This window comes from Folsomia candida, unplaced genomic scaffold (genome assembly GCF_002217175.1).
Source record: "Folsomia candida strain VU population unplaced genomic scaffold, ASM221717v1 Fcan01_Sc013, whole genome shotgun sequence".
In the NCBI taxonomy this organism is placed as follows: domain Eukaryota; kingdom Metazoa; phylum Arthropoda; class Collembola; order Entomobryomorpha; family Isotomidae; genus Folsomia; species Folsomia candida.
The window spans coordinates 2534602-2548861 of NW_019091205.1; the positions used below are offsets into that span (position 1 = coordinate 2534602).

General features: G+C 35.4%; 2 protein-coding genes across 3 annotated transcripts; both read right to left on the minus strand.

The window, feature by feature from the left end:
* Window positions 1–2452: 2452 nt before the first annotated feature.
* LOC118437511 lies at window positions 2453–7841 on the minus strand. Its single transcript, XM_035856559.1, has 11 exons — window positions 7480–7841; window positions 7278–7417; window positions 4766–4825; window positions 4573–4686; window positions 4342–4502; window positions 4182–4272; window positions 3940–4117; window positions 3694–3872; window positions 3447–3606; window positions 3241–3371; window positions 2453–3155 (listed from the first exon to the last, which is right to left on the minus strand). Exons 1-11 carry the CDS (start codon window positions 7544–7546, stop codon window positions 2844–2846), a joined length of 1593 nt encoding a protein of 530 aa, XP_035712452.1. The 5' UTR covers window positions 7547–7841; the 3' UTR covers window positions 2453–2843.
* A 3671-nt stretch (window positions 7842–11512) lies between these two features.
* LOC118437300 lies at window positions 11513–12562 on the minus strand. Of its 2 annotated transcripts, none has more exons than XM_035856236.1 (3): window positions 11960–12562; window positions 11732–11836; window positions 11513–11653 (listed from the first exon to the last, which is right to left on the minus strand). In XM_035856236.1, exons 1-3 carry the CDS (start codon window positions 12180–12182, stop codon window positions 11520–11522), a joined length of 462 nt encoding a protein of 153 aa, XP_035712129.1. In that variant the 5' UTR covers window positions 12183–12562; the 3' UTR covers window positions 11513–11519. The 2 variants fall into 2 exon arrangements, with proteins under 2 accessions (XP_035712129.1, XP_035712130.1); XM_035856237.1 differs by having other exon boundaries at window positions 11725–11836.
* Window positions 12563–14260: the final 1698 nt, after the last annotated feature.

The following is a 14260-nucleotide window of genomic DNA, read 5'->3' on the forward strand; positions in this document are numbered from 1 at the left end:
TTTAATTGGGTTTTAACGTATATTCAAGTCACTTAAAGTAGCGCATAGTTAAAATTGGGTTAATTAAAATAGTGCAGTGAAATAATTAAATAGGAAATTCAAATGAGAATGAAGATAAGCTTTGCAATCAATTTACGTCACACATGTCATGTAATTCATAAATTAGGCAAGAATTCAGGAATATTATCTATTGTTGAAGTTTTAGATCTTTTCAAAGCTACCATATTCATTTTTGGAATAATTTGGACGTTTAATGCAAGTCGGTCACTTAAACTGCATACAACACATCATTTAAAAAAAGTTGAGCATTCAAACAGCATCCACTTATTGCGGGTGGGGTAGGACATAATCAGGGTAGTAGTTAATCACGGGTAGGAGATAATGGATAGGGGTTCATGGGTAGGGAATCATCACGGGTAGGGGGTAATGGGTAGTAGTCAAGGGGTAAGAGTCCATGGGTGGGAGTCTTCCGCACACCCTTGCATGATGTTGCTGGTCAAATCTAACCCACATATTTATGAGTATGTGTTGCACCCCGACTAAAAAAGTTGGGCAAAATGACCCTCCATCAAGGCCAGGTCACTTATTTAATTATGGTCCCTGCACCTCGTATGTACTTTAATTGTTTATTTATTAAGGGGGGTGAAACTCCTTTGTGATTTGGTTGTTTTTCGATCTACCCATCAGCACCATGATTTCTCGAGAACGGAACATTTGAATTTCGGCTTATGTTCATTATTCGTGTGGCTAGATAATCTTTGGTCGGTAAAATGAATAATTTTTACCGAGTTCTTTGTGGACGCCTCCCCTAAAATTAATGGGTGCCCCACTATCTACAAAGATGGACCGTATTCGTTCCACGACTTCCGGTTCCTGAATTGTCACAGAATTTAATATAGGAAACAGTTATGCTTGCATATTAGATCTTACCGACCACCGAGGTACTATAGTCCCCGAAATTTCCACGAATTTAAATCCTCCACTGTGCAAGACGAGATCTTCAATGCGGGGAGAGAAGTCATCCTCCGTGACCTCAGTGTCTGGAAACTGGGCACTTTTAACTCCTGAAATTTTTACGACTTATTTATTTATTACTGAGAAAACGATGACGCCATCAGTCGCGCTCCGATTTTGACGCAACAACGATAATTATGTAGCCTTAGATAAATAATTAAACACGTGTTTCAGGATTTTTTAATGCTCAGCTTAAACCAAGTTATGAGCAAGAATTTGTATTTTTCTCCCTTACGATAAAACTTTCACGGTCAAAATGGAAATTCTCGCTTACGGATTCCGTAACAACTTCGTTTAAACTGAGCATTATGCAAAATCCTGAAACACGTGTTTAATCATTTATATTAGGTTACATAATTATCGTGGTTTCGTCAAAATCGGAGCAAGACCGCATTGTTAATATTAAAGATATTCAGTATTCTTTCATATCTTTAGTAACTTGCCTTTCAAATCGGACACAGCTTTCAGGACTTCCGTCAACACGGAGGATTGTTTCACCCAGTGCACTAGAACATTGACCCGTTCCAAATCCCACGTTTTGAACGATTCCACAATGCGGGTGATGGCGGGAATGCAATTTAAGTGTGTGTGACATCACCAGCTCAAATTCCTTAACGGCGGGAAATACGTCAACCATTTTGCCCGCGAAATCTTCCTCCTCCGAAGCCAAGAAATTCAAGGTCAATGCGAGAGATTGAACTCCTTTGTGTCGTCTCCACAGATTTAGATGGGATGACAGGGGCGCCTTCCCTTCTCCGTGGTGGACCGAGAGTGATTTTAATTTTGGGAGGTGGTCATCATCAAAAAAGTCAAAAATTTGGTACGCATTTATATCATGGATGAACAGCGTGGTAAGTTTCGACATGACGGGAACCTTCTTAACAGGTTGAATCTGTCGAATAAAGAAAACATTGTTAGTACAGATCAGCAATACTTATCAAGTATCTGACTGAATCTCGAGAACCTTCGCAAATTGATGATAAGAACAGAACAATTTTCCAAAAGTAGTAGTAAAAATAGGAGTATTAAAGTATGGACTTGTAGTGCTTTACATTCAATAAGGAACGCGGAAAAGTGGTTTAAGTTGTGAGATTCGAACCTACGAGATCCCACGTTCGTCATGGTTGGTTTAACTACCGAGCTATTTGTTCGTATGTATGTACAGTCTAAATAACAGTTGTGCCAAATTTACCCACGATTGGATTTAGGTTGAGCAAAAAAAGAGGACGAGACAACAATTGGGTAAAATGAATTTGTCCAAAAGGGTTGGACAAATTCCAGACTAATTTTGACTAATTCAAATCAGATAATACGCAGTTTTGATACTAACAAAAGCCCCCACTTCCCCAAATTTTTTGAGCTCACCGAACGAGTTGCTACACACTAAGAAAATATGTACAAATTTTGCCCAACCTTGAGTAATATTTTGATCAACCCTGAGGAAAAAAGTGATGGAAACAAGTCTTGGTTAAATTTTCCTCAAGCCACTTGAGTGATTCATTTTGACCAATGTTGAGTAAAATTTGATCAACTATAATGAGCGTTCTCTACTATTGAATTGGGCAAATTTTAATCAACTTGCTGACAAAAGTTTACTCAAATGCTTGAATGAATTATGCTCAACTCACTTGCAAATTATTTATGCAATTAATTGGATGAATTTTAGCATAATATTGAATTAAACTTCAACAACGTCTGATTAATTATTTTTTTAGTGTTTTTATTCCGAATTAAATATTCAATCTTATACAAAAACGAATACTGATAAATTTAAATACATGAACACAATTTAAATTGTAACTAATTATTACACATACATGCAAAATTAATTAAACAATAATATGAGATCCTAAAGCTAATACTGATGCAGGTGGAGATACAATTTCGTTTATCTGGTAGACCGTGTGATCAAAGAAAGACCAGACCGGGTAACATTCATCGGGGAACTTAAGTTTTAAAACATGGAACAACTTAAAACATAAATCTACGGCAGAAATTATCGTCGGCGACTTAATTAATTTTCGCTCAAGCATAACGTAAACATCCTTAATTATAAGGTTTGCCAAATCTCCAACACAAACAACAAACGGTTGACGTCGCTCCGATTCATTGGCTTTGAACGACTCCAAATCAAAAGTTTTCTGAATTGAGTCAAACAAACGCGTATTTAAGAAAATGATACAAATTTTGCTTCATGTTATACATATTAAACAATATTGCACGTACAGATACAAATTGAATAAAAAAGTCAGCAGCCGCCGCAGCTGATATTTTGACTTTCTTTGCTCCTCTCTTCTTATAAGCTGATGTCGAGGTCAGATACGGCAACATCACAAATGCAGCAATTGTAATCTCATCTAAATAATTAATTGATTAACTATATAAATATATATTATTGCAAATATTAATTATCTAACAGCTCTGACACTTACCCAATGATAATGTTGAAAACATTTTTTTAATTCCTGACTCAGCTATTGCTTTGGTTTGAGACCTCTCGGCGAATTCGCAAATTTGTTTGGCGATGCTAGGCCACTTCCTTAGCATAATTTCCGATTTCCCGGGATTCAATCTTTCAAAGTCCTGGTCAATCTAAGGAATTTTAAAGGAGCAATATCAATGCTAACTTTCAAAGCTAACCATTTATTATTTTATTTCTATTATCCATATTATACTTACCACACCAGATGTCTCAAGAAGATGTGGCCACTCTTGTAAAGTGTTACTCAAATCGGTTGTATTTTTTAATTCTAGACTTCGCAAATTAAAGGTGTCCTTCATGTATTGCAGCACCTGAGATGCAGGTGATTTTGAGTTAGACAGCCAGGATTTCATTTCGTATTCCTCAACAGTAGGATCTGTCAAATATTTGGATTATTATTTATAACAAAAAGGTATACAACAAGTTTAGTTTGTTAAATTTACCATTAGTAATAGAGTCGAGGACTCTTGGCTTCTTCCGAATTGAAATACAGTTTTTATTTCGCAAGTATTTTAATCGGTCCTCGATCAATCCTGTCGCTGGAATATTTTTGTAAATGATTCGCCCTTTCTGGTCCATTTCCTCTGTGTCAATTGACTTGGCGTCACTGTAGAATAAGCTCTGCAAAAAATATATTTTAATATTCATACAAATTATGTTATAGATAAATATAATTTGGTTTTACTTTAATATCAATCTGCTGCTGTTCGGCGAGGTGCCCAAACAATTGTGAGGAGATGCACTCAGCTAGATTTTTCTTAACATGGCGAGGTGGACTATAAATAAAATAAATTACTATACCTACTAAAGAATCAATTTTAACATAAATGTATGTAGACACTTACTAGTTGGAATAGTTTCTGATGAGATAATTCACTGTGCGCCTCTTAATTAAACTTTTGACTTGGAACGACGCCATCCCTTGGCTAATAATTAGTTGCAACATTTCCTGTCCTTTGGCCGTACCTTTTTCACGATCTGATTGGACTATAATTTCTTTAACATTCTGAAAATACACGAAATTAATTAACTAATTAAAATTATGTGACCATCCAAATTGTTACTTCGTTACTCACAAATAACTGATCTGACAGTGACAAACATTTATCGCCCTCAGAAATGTTTACGGAGCAAATAGATTCTTGCTCAAAATTGTTATTGGATTGTGAGCATGTTTCTTCATTATTAATCTAAAAATAGAAACAACCAATATCACCATACTATATTACAAAATTACAATATATGAAACATATAAGATGCCTTTCTTACCAGCACTAATTTGTACATATTTTCCTCGTCTCTCGATGCCAGCTGCTGTTCACTGGATTTCTATTATTGTACAAAAAAAGCTAAACAACAAAATTAATTTAATCCTAAAATTAAATTAAAATTAATTTATGCTAAAATTAATCTAAACTAATTCTATCGGGCAACATATTACGTCATACTCCGAGCTCGTATTTGCCACAATCAACGGGTGCTCCAAATCTAATAATTCAGGTTTAATTATTATTGCCGTTTTTTTACCAGTTACTTTAAAGAGATAAGAATTGTGAAGCAATTCCACGCAAGTAATTGGAGAAACACAAATATAAACTTGATCATCGTGCACAAAACAAAGTTCAACTTGGCAGAATTGAAGCTGATTCTCATTATTCCCTAGAATGAAATATTTATGACGAGAAATTATTGTACCTTTCGCACTTACAAACTCGATTGATAAAATTATTTCCTCGCTACCTATATTTAGTAATGAAAAGTCAAAATTTCCTTTTAATTCATCCAACCTTATTCTAACTCCTCCACCAAACTTAATTTGCATAATTCCGTCACCTTTCGAAGAATTAATGGAAAATGCCATATTCAAAGATAACCGTTTTGCCACAGATTTTGCTATATTTTTGAAGTTGTAAGAATTTTTCCCCACAATTTTGCTGAAGCGATGCTTTGCTTCCAATCTCATGCACCAAAAATTTTTTAACGGACCCAGCTGCTCAATTGCGTGAGGGTAGTGTAAAATGTGGTGAAATTTTGGAGTTAGATTATTACCAGTCAAATTAATATAGAGCTGGTGGTGATCAGAAATTAAATATCGCAAAAGTGATACACCTTCACGGGAAATTAACGGTGCCATAATAATTCGTATAATTCTTCTTAATTTCAAAATTAAATTTAGCATTTTGTCATCGTCAAAATAAGCCAAAAAAATTGCCGGAAATACAAGAAAAAAGTTGTTCATTTCTGATGCAGAGAAACAAGATTTCTTTTCATCACAAATAAATTGTTGACTTATTTCAGGAAATTTGTTTACTTTATGACTATTCTTTTTGAAACAGGTAGAAATCTGATGATTAATTTGTTGCAGAGTAATTTTCTTGGTCTTTATCCGATAGTCCAATGCTAATTTTAACTCAATTATGCATATTCCTTCAAAAAAATCATGCATAATATCTGGGGCATAATTTTCAGTGACATGAAAATAGGAAATTTCATTTAAAATTGACCCCTCTCGTATCCCGGTTAAAGAAATGTCGCCAAGCACCAAATCCGAGCTATAATTAGCAATATTCCGACGTAGTGATATCTCTTCCTCCACAGCGGTTTGGGTAAAATGCTTGTTACCTTTACAAAATCTACACCTGTAATTAGCATTAAACCCTTCCGTGTATCCCAGTAGGGAATGTAGGCCTAAATTGTCGCCACAAACTTGGAGCAAAACTACGTGTGTGAATGGCAACTCTAACAAAATATCTTGTGGATTAATTACAGACAATTTTTTAAATTCATCGACCATTGGTTTCAATATGTTGTTGATACCATATTCCTTCAATAATTTTGACTTTACAATTAAAAGAGGAAAAATGGTTGACAACTGAGATTTGAAGTGAGGTGGAAAGTTTGCAATTATAAAATAAAACATTGCCAACTTATGTATTTTAGCCTTGGCACCAAGTGGATTGCAAATTTCTATATCGTCGTAGTAAATTTGCAAGCAAAGGGGATTTCCGTCCAATTTTCTAAAGTATTTTCCAGATTTAAAATTTAAGAAAAGATTGAAATTATTACTGTCGTCTAACACAAAATTACATACAAGTTTATAATGAGACAATATTATTGGCAAGCTTTTCCGCAAATCAAAATAATACATGAAATCAAACTTTTCTATTACCGACCCAGCTGCCACATCGAATTTAAAATGTGACCCAAGTTTAATTTCGGTTGCCTCACTATAAATTTTTTGATCTTTCAAACTCTTCTCAATTAAATATTGAGAGCAGTTTGAGTTATGAAAAGGATCTTTTAGTGTACTCAGCTTAATTAGCAAATCATCTTTCTCAGTGGTATTATTAACAAAATTTTTAGCAATATCGACAATGCTATTTACTAGAGAATTTGCAGATGATAAAATTTCAGCTGACTTTACTAATGAAATTGAACCCGACATTTGTAGTGTTTTGACAAAAGCTAATTTATAGTCTGTAGTAATATCTGCCAACAAATTAGGTCCAATTTCCTCTTCAGTAATTTGAGAAATATCCTGACGTATAGCTAGATTTGAATTTACTGATCTACTTCTATTCTTTGGACAAAAGAGTTTTACATGATTTTTAAGTGTCTCGGTGCTAGTAAAAATTGTAGAACACAAAGGACAATTAATTCTAGCCGTTCCTTTACTAATTTCGTGAAAACTTATTAAATGATTCCAATATGTATTGAATTCTTGGAAATTTGATTTGCAAATGCTACAATTAAACAGTCGTTTATTTTGAAGGGTACTTACGGCGGCGACTTCCCTGATTGCATTAATAATTTTTAGCCTCCGTCCAATTGATGGAACGATATCAGCTAAAAGACGCTCTTCAAGCGATCCGACTTGGCAATCTGGCAGTTTGCGAAGCACATTTTCGTCCACGTCTTGATCTGTAAGATTGAAAAAAAAATATTATTAAATTAATTAATACTGATTTACAATTAAGTTTTACCTTTGAATGTTGCGATGAGTTCCACCAGCCCTGCAATCTCGAGAACTTTTTCAACAAAATCACCCATTTTGGCGTAAATTTAATTTTGCAACTCAAAATGGCAAAATTAATTCTTTTTGACTGGTTCTGTTGGTCTCGTGCTTCCAACTGACAAAGACCGCCGCACGGGCTGAACCACCACAACATTTGACTGAATTTTGCTCAATGTGTGGTATGATTTTGCTCTCTTAATGAGTAAATTCTCCCCAGATTGAATGAGCGTTAAACAGCCAACTGAGTTGGTCAATACTTCCCCAATGTTGTACAACAATTACTCAGGAATTTATGCAAAGTTTTTACAACATTGAGTAAAATCATGATAACTAAACTTTTGAATAAAATTTGTCCAAGACTGTGTAAAATAAATTTTGTACAAGCTAATTGACTATTTTTTATACTTCATTATAGCAATATATCATCAAGGTTGAGCAAATTTTCCACAATTTCGTTTTCCTCAAGTGGTTGTATACATCATTATTTAGCGTGTACATAGATACCCTAAAAATGACACGTCAAATCGTGACTCCGCCAATTGTGAAATGCTTATAAATATTATGTAAAATCTTGCCTCCTTCCTGGAACAACATTTCCTCAATTCCAGCTCGATCAAGGAATCCTTCACCTGTCCCAGCATCTTGATCGCACTGTTCAAATTGAGGTGGGGCCAATACTTAAAGCGCTGTATGAATTTAAATCTCAGCACTTTGAGGCTCTTGCACCCCTCCAAGTTTGGATAGAAGGACACCGCGACGTCCAAAGTGGTCAAATTTGGGGCTGAATCGATCCAAATTTGAACTAAGGGTTGAAATTCGAAACACCCACCGACTCGAAAGGTTGAAAGAGTTTGGAACTTGAAACAGGCCAAACTATGTTGCGGGGGGAGGTTTTGATACGTCTCGGCCGGAATTATGTAGCCAGTGTCGGGTTGCGCTTGGATGTAGATGCCCACGTGTCGGATTTTTGTGGACCCCAATATCCTCATTCCTTGGAGGAAAGCGGGGATAAATTCCTTCTGAGTGACGACAAATTTAATTTCGTGGGTAAATTGGGACACTCCCGGCACCTCGGTGAGAACTTTTGTAATTGCGTCAACCTTCATCTCGTTTGACAGATAGCATCGGTTAAATTTGCCTGAGATGAGGAGGCGTCGGATCAGTTGGGAGTGGGCATGAGCCACATCAATCCGAAGGTTGGACTCGTTGCGGAGAACTAGCTTGTTAGCGTGGAGATAAGCACGTTTTCCTAAGGACGTGGTGCCCACGTGGCTCCACTCGAGGCAGACGAGACGACAGGTTTTCAGATCGGGGAGGTCGAGTTGGGCGAAGATGGCGGAGAGAATCTGGGAGAAAATTTAAAATTGTTTGATTGAGCCAATTACGAAGTGATTTTAAGAAATTTCATTGATCTCGTACATAAGAGCCCAATACGCACATTTGCGTTTAAATAAATTATCCTGGCACTAACCTTGATTTTTACCCTAAATATCGTGACATTTAAAAATACAAATATTCATCGGTAGTATTTTTTAGAAAACTGGACGGTTAATATTGATAAAAAAAATATTTTGTATCTCAAGGTTTGGAATCTTCCGTGTACCAAAGTTATAAACAGGGTATGCTACCCCGGGTTTTTGGGGTATTATTGGGGTACTGCGGGTTTTGGTGGGTTTTGGGGTAGCAAATTTGAGACACTGACTCAGTTTGACCCCAAAACCCCGACTACCCCGACTACCCCGACTACCCGCAAAACCCAGGTAAAACCCCGGGGTCTGGGTTTTCAATAACAAAACCCCGGGGTTTTCCTTACACTGGTTACAAAGTTGACTTTACGTGTTTCAAATTATAAAACTCGAAATTTGAAAATTCGTTTGAACAAATATTCGTCTTTTTTTAAGAAAATCATGAAAATTATAATTGATTTGTATGTGACATGTGTATGTATGTATGTAATTACGAAATCATATCATAGACGAGGGATATTGAATTTAAAAAATGAGTATGAGGATTTCCACAAATTATCCACAAATTATCCCTTGAGGGTTAACCCCTAAAAGTTTGGGTTTACAGACCGATTTAAGTTAAGAGGGGGTGTAACACGTGCCTAGAGGGAGCCAGCCAGGGTCTGAATAATTAGCATTTCTGCATGACATAATTTATGGACGTTCCCTAGGAAATGTTAACCTCTTAAGCACGAAGTACACACATTTGTATAGTATTTTATTTTCCGTTGACGACGATATACACAAATGTGTATACTGCATAAATTACCTTGACATCAAAATTTCTAAAAAAATACTTCTTTGGTATTTCGTGGAAAACTGGACGGTGAAAAGCCTATTTTTTCCATATTTTCCTTATGTAATTTTGGAATTTTCCCCATACCGACCAATGTTAAAAAGAGGATTTTTCGTGTTTTTGTCAAAAAACTCAATAATTGGAAACTTGTTGAAATTTTAATTGGGTGTAATTATGCGATCAACATCGTTCTGAAAGGAAATTCCGTTAAAAAATTAATAATACGAAAGAGGTTAACTCACCAGTGGATTACTTATAGCTTTCGACATGGCGTTGTTTGCGGTGAACTGTACTTTTTCCGAGTCTGAAATTACATAACGAATTAAGAAACTTCTGCATGATTTTTAGGACAAAATGTAGATTGCGGCATTTACCAAAATTTGCACGACTCCTCTCAGTCTCTTCTCGTGAAGAAGTTGGCCGTGTGATCATCTTGTTCCCATCCTTATTACTCAAATTAGCCTCGTGATCCATATGTATTTATTGTCGAATCAGTGCGTCGTCTGTACATAACAAGGACACAAAATATAATATTGGCAGGTCATCATAAGCAAAAATATATACATACACACATGAAATGATGAAATCGTGAAAAATTTGTTAATTAAACAGGTATATGTATATTGACATCAACTATTTAAACTTGCATAGCTTTTAAAGAAGACCTTAAATTTTAATGAAGCAATGATTTTAAGGAAGACTGGGAATGGATGCAGGCAAAAAGTCGCCAATTTTTTAATAAATACTTATTGAGCTTACTCATCGTATGATTGCTTACCTTTAATTATCTATCAATAATTTCACACAATGAAAAAGTGTAAAATTTTCTGGTAGGATTAACCCTATGAATGTATGTACTTTACAAATCGCACTAGTTAAAACGCGAATAAAATATTATTTCAAAACGGACAATTTTTTTTTAATTTTGAAAAAGTATAAAAACGTGTCGTTATATGACGGGGGTTAAGCAAAGCAACGACAGAAATCCTTGTGCAAGGAAGAAATCTTGGACAAATCAGTATGGCTTTGAAGGGGCATCCACTTACTCTGTAGTTCTGGCCGGAGTTTTACTCCTTGTCAGCATCTTCATACATATCTCTCGAGTACTAAATTGCTATTCGTAGTATTTATTATCTGGAAAAGATTGTTGGATAAAATTACATGTCTTACGGTCAAAACATGATAACGTCTTCTTTGCACGTCTGTCACATTTTAGATATTTTTAACCCGGAATTTTCACCCGAGTTTAACCCAAAATTGAGAATAGAATTCTGAGTATCGACCAACAGAAGGGTCAGTCAAGGCTGCTTAAGTTGGTATAACAAGTAGTGTTCAGGGTAATATGTAAGTGCGTAATGTATGTGCATATTTCCCAGATAACAATTCGCTCTGAATTCTCTTATGTTTCGATATTACATTCGCTTTGATATCGATATCGAATTCGCCTCGAATTTCCAACTTTCGAGATAAATTCGAGGAGATATCGAAGGGAAATGTCCGCCGATTCGACAGAGAATCGATGGAGAATCGTATATCGATTTCGCCGGTAAGTCTTCGTGATTTCGTCTTGAATTCGATGAATATGTAGGAGTTCATAACGATTTCTAAACGAATTCAATGCGACTTCTCCACGAATTTAATGCGACTTCTATACGAATTCACTGCGAATTAAGTAATAAATCGATACGATTTCTCCTATATTTCGAGTTAATCCAGCTTATAGTTTATTTTATTTATTCTAAATATCATGTAATATACATAACTGTTTACATTAAAATAAACATAAGTTGAATAATCAGATGACCCTGGTAGTGAAATTGGCCGCGATGTTAAGTCACTTCCTATTGAAAATATACTAATGTTATTTCTAAAATCTTTTCCAACAGTTATTATCGATTGTATATATTTGTACCTCATACGCTTCCCAACTCTATCTGCGACGTTCTTAAGAGATTTGTGTATTTCTTCGTCAACTGTGCCCTCGTCTGGAAAATTTGGAGTCCTAGGGTGAGCTGCTACCGCATCTGAGATTAACATATTTTTAAAATGTTTTAGAGTGTTGCATAATGAGATTGCATTATGAAGAATTTTAAATTCAAGGGACCAATTTTGCATACTATATGTAATATCGAAAGTATCAATTTCACCTTCGCTTTCTGAGCTAATTGTTTCAGTTGAACTTCCTTCACTCGTGTTACTTCCGACTTCAATTTCTTCCAGATCTTCTTCGAACACTTGTTCTAAATAAATGTTTTCCCCTTCGGCCTGGACTAGGTCACTATTTAAATTTTCCTCAAAAATTTCACTTCGTCTTTTTACAAGTCTTCTTTTTTGGCGAGCACTCAACTGAAAAAGTCGTCTCCTTCCCATGAGGAAAGATTTGAATGTGGCAGCTAAAATTACTTAAAAATATAATAACAGCGTGAAAGAGAGAAATCACAGTGAATTCTCTAAGGATTATTTACGAATTCGAGATTTAAGGCGAACAGTATATAGTCTCCTATTCCTGTAAGAAGAATTCCTATCGAAATCGGGGAGAATTCCTAACTACAATAACAGCGAATTCGTTTAAGAATTCATAGTGAAGTCGTTTCGAATTCGATAGAAGAATTCTCTGAGAATTCGAGTCTAATTCGTTACGAATTCTGAAATGAGCGTAATATCGAATTTAGGTACGAATAATTACCGAATTCGATGCGAATTCGATACGAGAATAATAACGAAATCTGAGAGAATTCGAGTTCTCTGTTTTAACGCGAATTCTCTAAGCGAATTCATAGCGACCTGTTATCTGGGCTACATCATGCATACATACATATATTTCCGATGGAATTATTTGTACAACCAGTAACTTCAATTGCATATTTTGACACGTTCGATAGGAAATTGTATAAATGTTTAGAGTTTTTTCAACATGGAAATCTCGTTTCACTGAAACTGGGTATAATGAGATTGATGCAAATGAGGTGAAAGAAGATTTTATACTTTGACTGCTCATTTATGCATGTGAATACGTAAATATGTATGTATGTATAACACTGAAGGGTGAAACTCATTTATGGTTTTGCTATTTTTACTTCCATCGGTATGCCCGTTGCCATGCCTTGAATTGCGATTTTCACCAGTGTTTACCTATAATTTGTATGGATGAATTGCATACTTACGTAACTGTGTTAAATTCCCTACAGGTTTCCCGAAAATTACTCATTTATTTATGTGCTTCTCCGTCATGACCACAAATGAAGTAATATTTACATGTTTGAGTTCATATTTGCAAAATCTCTTTCATTCATTGCAGTTGACCCAAAACCGACCACCCATCTTTTTTGTGGCCTAACAAAGGGAATTTCCCATGAAATTGTTCCTCGGCTAGATTCAGTAATTCCAAAGTAATTAGTGGCCACTCCGCCCTCCCGTAAAAGTAATGGGTGCACCAATGGCTTCAAAGATTGGTCGCATTCGTTCCACGATTTCCGGCTCCTAAAGCAGCAGAACAATGATTTTTTGACAAATTTATGCATGAAAAATTGTTTGCTCCCTTACGTCACGACACGAGATTTCTACTCTTTTAAATCCTCTAGTTAGAATGATGATATCCTGAATGTGGGGAGATAACTCACTCTCCGCAATGTTAGTGTTCAAGAACCGAGCAATTTTAATTCCTGGAATAATTAATTTTACAATCAGTTAAATAATTCGCATTCTTTATTCCCTAATTTTAACGATTAACTAGTTAACTTCTTTGCCTTAAATATACGACATGACGTATTTTAAAACATGTCCCCAGGAGACTAAAAACGTCATCTGATGTATCAAAAACAATTTCTTGCATACCAAATGACGCAGCATTACGACTGTCCCACGAGGACCAATGGGTGATATCACGTATTTTTTAAAATCCAGATTTCCCAAGATACGAGTGAAACACTCGTATTTTGAGAAATCTTGATTAAAAAAATTTGGTACATATATATTTTATAGAAAACGCTATGGTGAAGAGTTGATCCCTTTGGGATATTTTTCTTCACAAATTTGGGGATTTTCCATATTCCGACCAATGTTAAAAAGTAGATTTTTCGTGTTTTTCGTCAGCGAAAAAGTCAAAACTGGAAACTAAGTGGTTGAAATAAGTATTGGTCTTTAATATGAAATGATAGAAATTTAATTGATTGCTATCAAACGTCGTTATAAAATCAATATCGTGCTCAAGTGAATGAAAAAAAGATTAACAGTGCGAAAGAGGTTAAGGATGATTTACATTTTCCATAATAACTCTTACATACCTTTCAAGACGGACATAGCTTTAAGGACATCAATCAACACGACGGATTGGCTCAGCCCATCCACGAGAAGGGTGACCCGTTCCAAATCTAACTTTTGGAACGGTTCTAAAATCCGGTTGATTGTGGGATTGGAAGTAATTTGTACGTTCCTCATATTCATATTCA

Bases quoted from the DNA above. Each gene is read 5' to 3' on its own strand.
- LOC118437300 (XM_035856236.1), bottom strand. From the start codon at position 12,182: ATGGGAAGGAGACGACTTTTTCAGTTGAGTGCTCGCCAAAAAAGAAGA. The intron at 11,837-11,959 runs GTGAAATTGATA...TGTTAATCTCAG, and splicing joins AATTAGCTCAGAAAGCGAAG to ATGCGGTAGCAGCTCACCCT. The intron at 11,654-11,731 runs GTATGAGGTACA...TATTTTCAATAG, and splicing joins CGCAGATAGAGTTGGGAAGC to GAAGTGACTTAACATCGCGG.
- LOC118437511 (XM_035856559.1), bottom strand. From the start codon at position 7,546: ATGGGTGATTTTGTTGAAAAAGTTCTCGAGATTGCAGGGCTGGTGGAA. The intron at 4,503-4,572 runs GTGAGTAACGAA...GTGTATTTTCAG, and splicing joins CACTGTCAGATCAGTTATTT to AATGTTAAAGAAATTATAGT. The intron at 3,873-3,939 runs GTAAATTTAACA...AATATTTGACAG, and splicing joins CCTCGACTCTATTACTAATG to ATCCTACTGTTGAGGAATAC.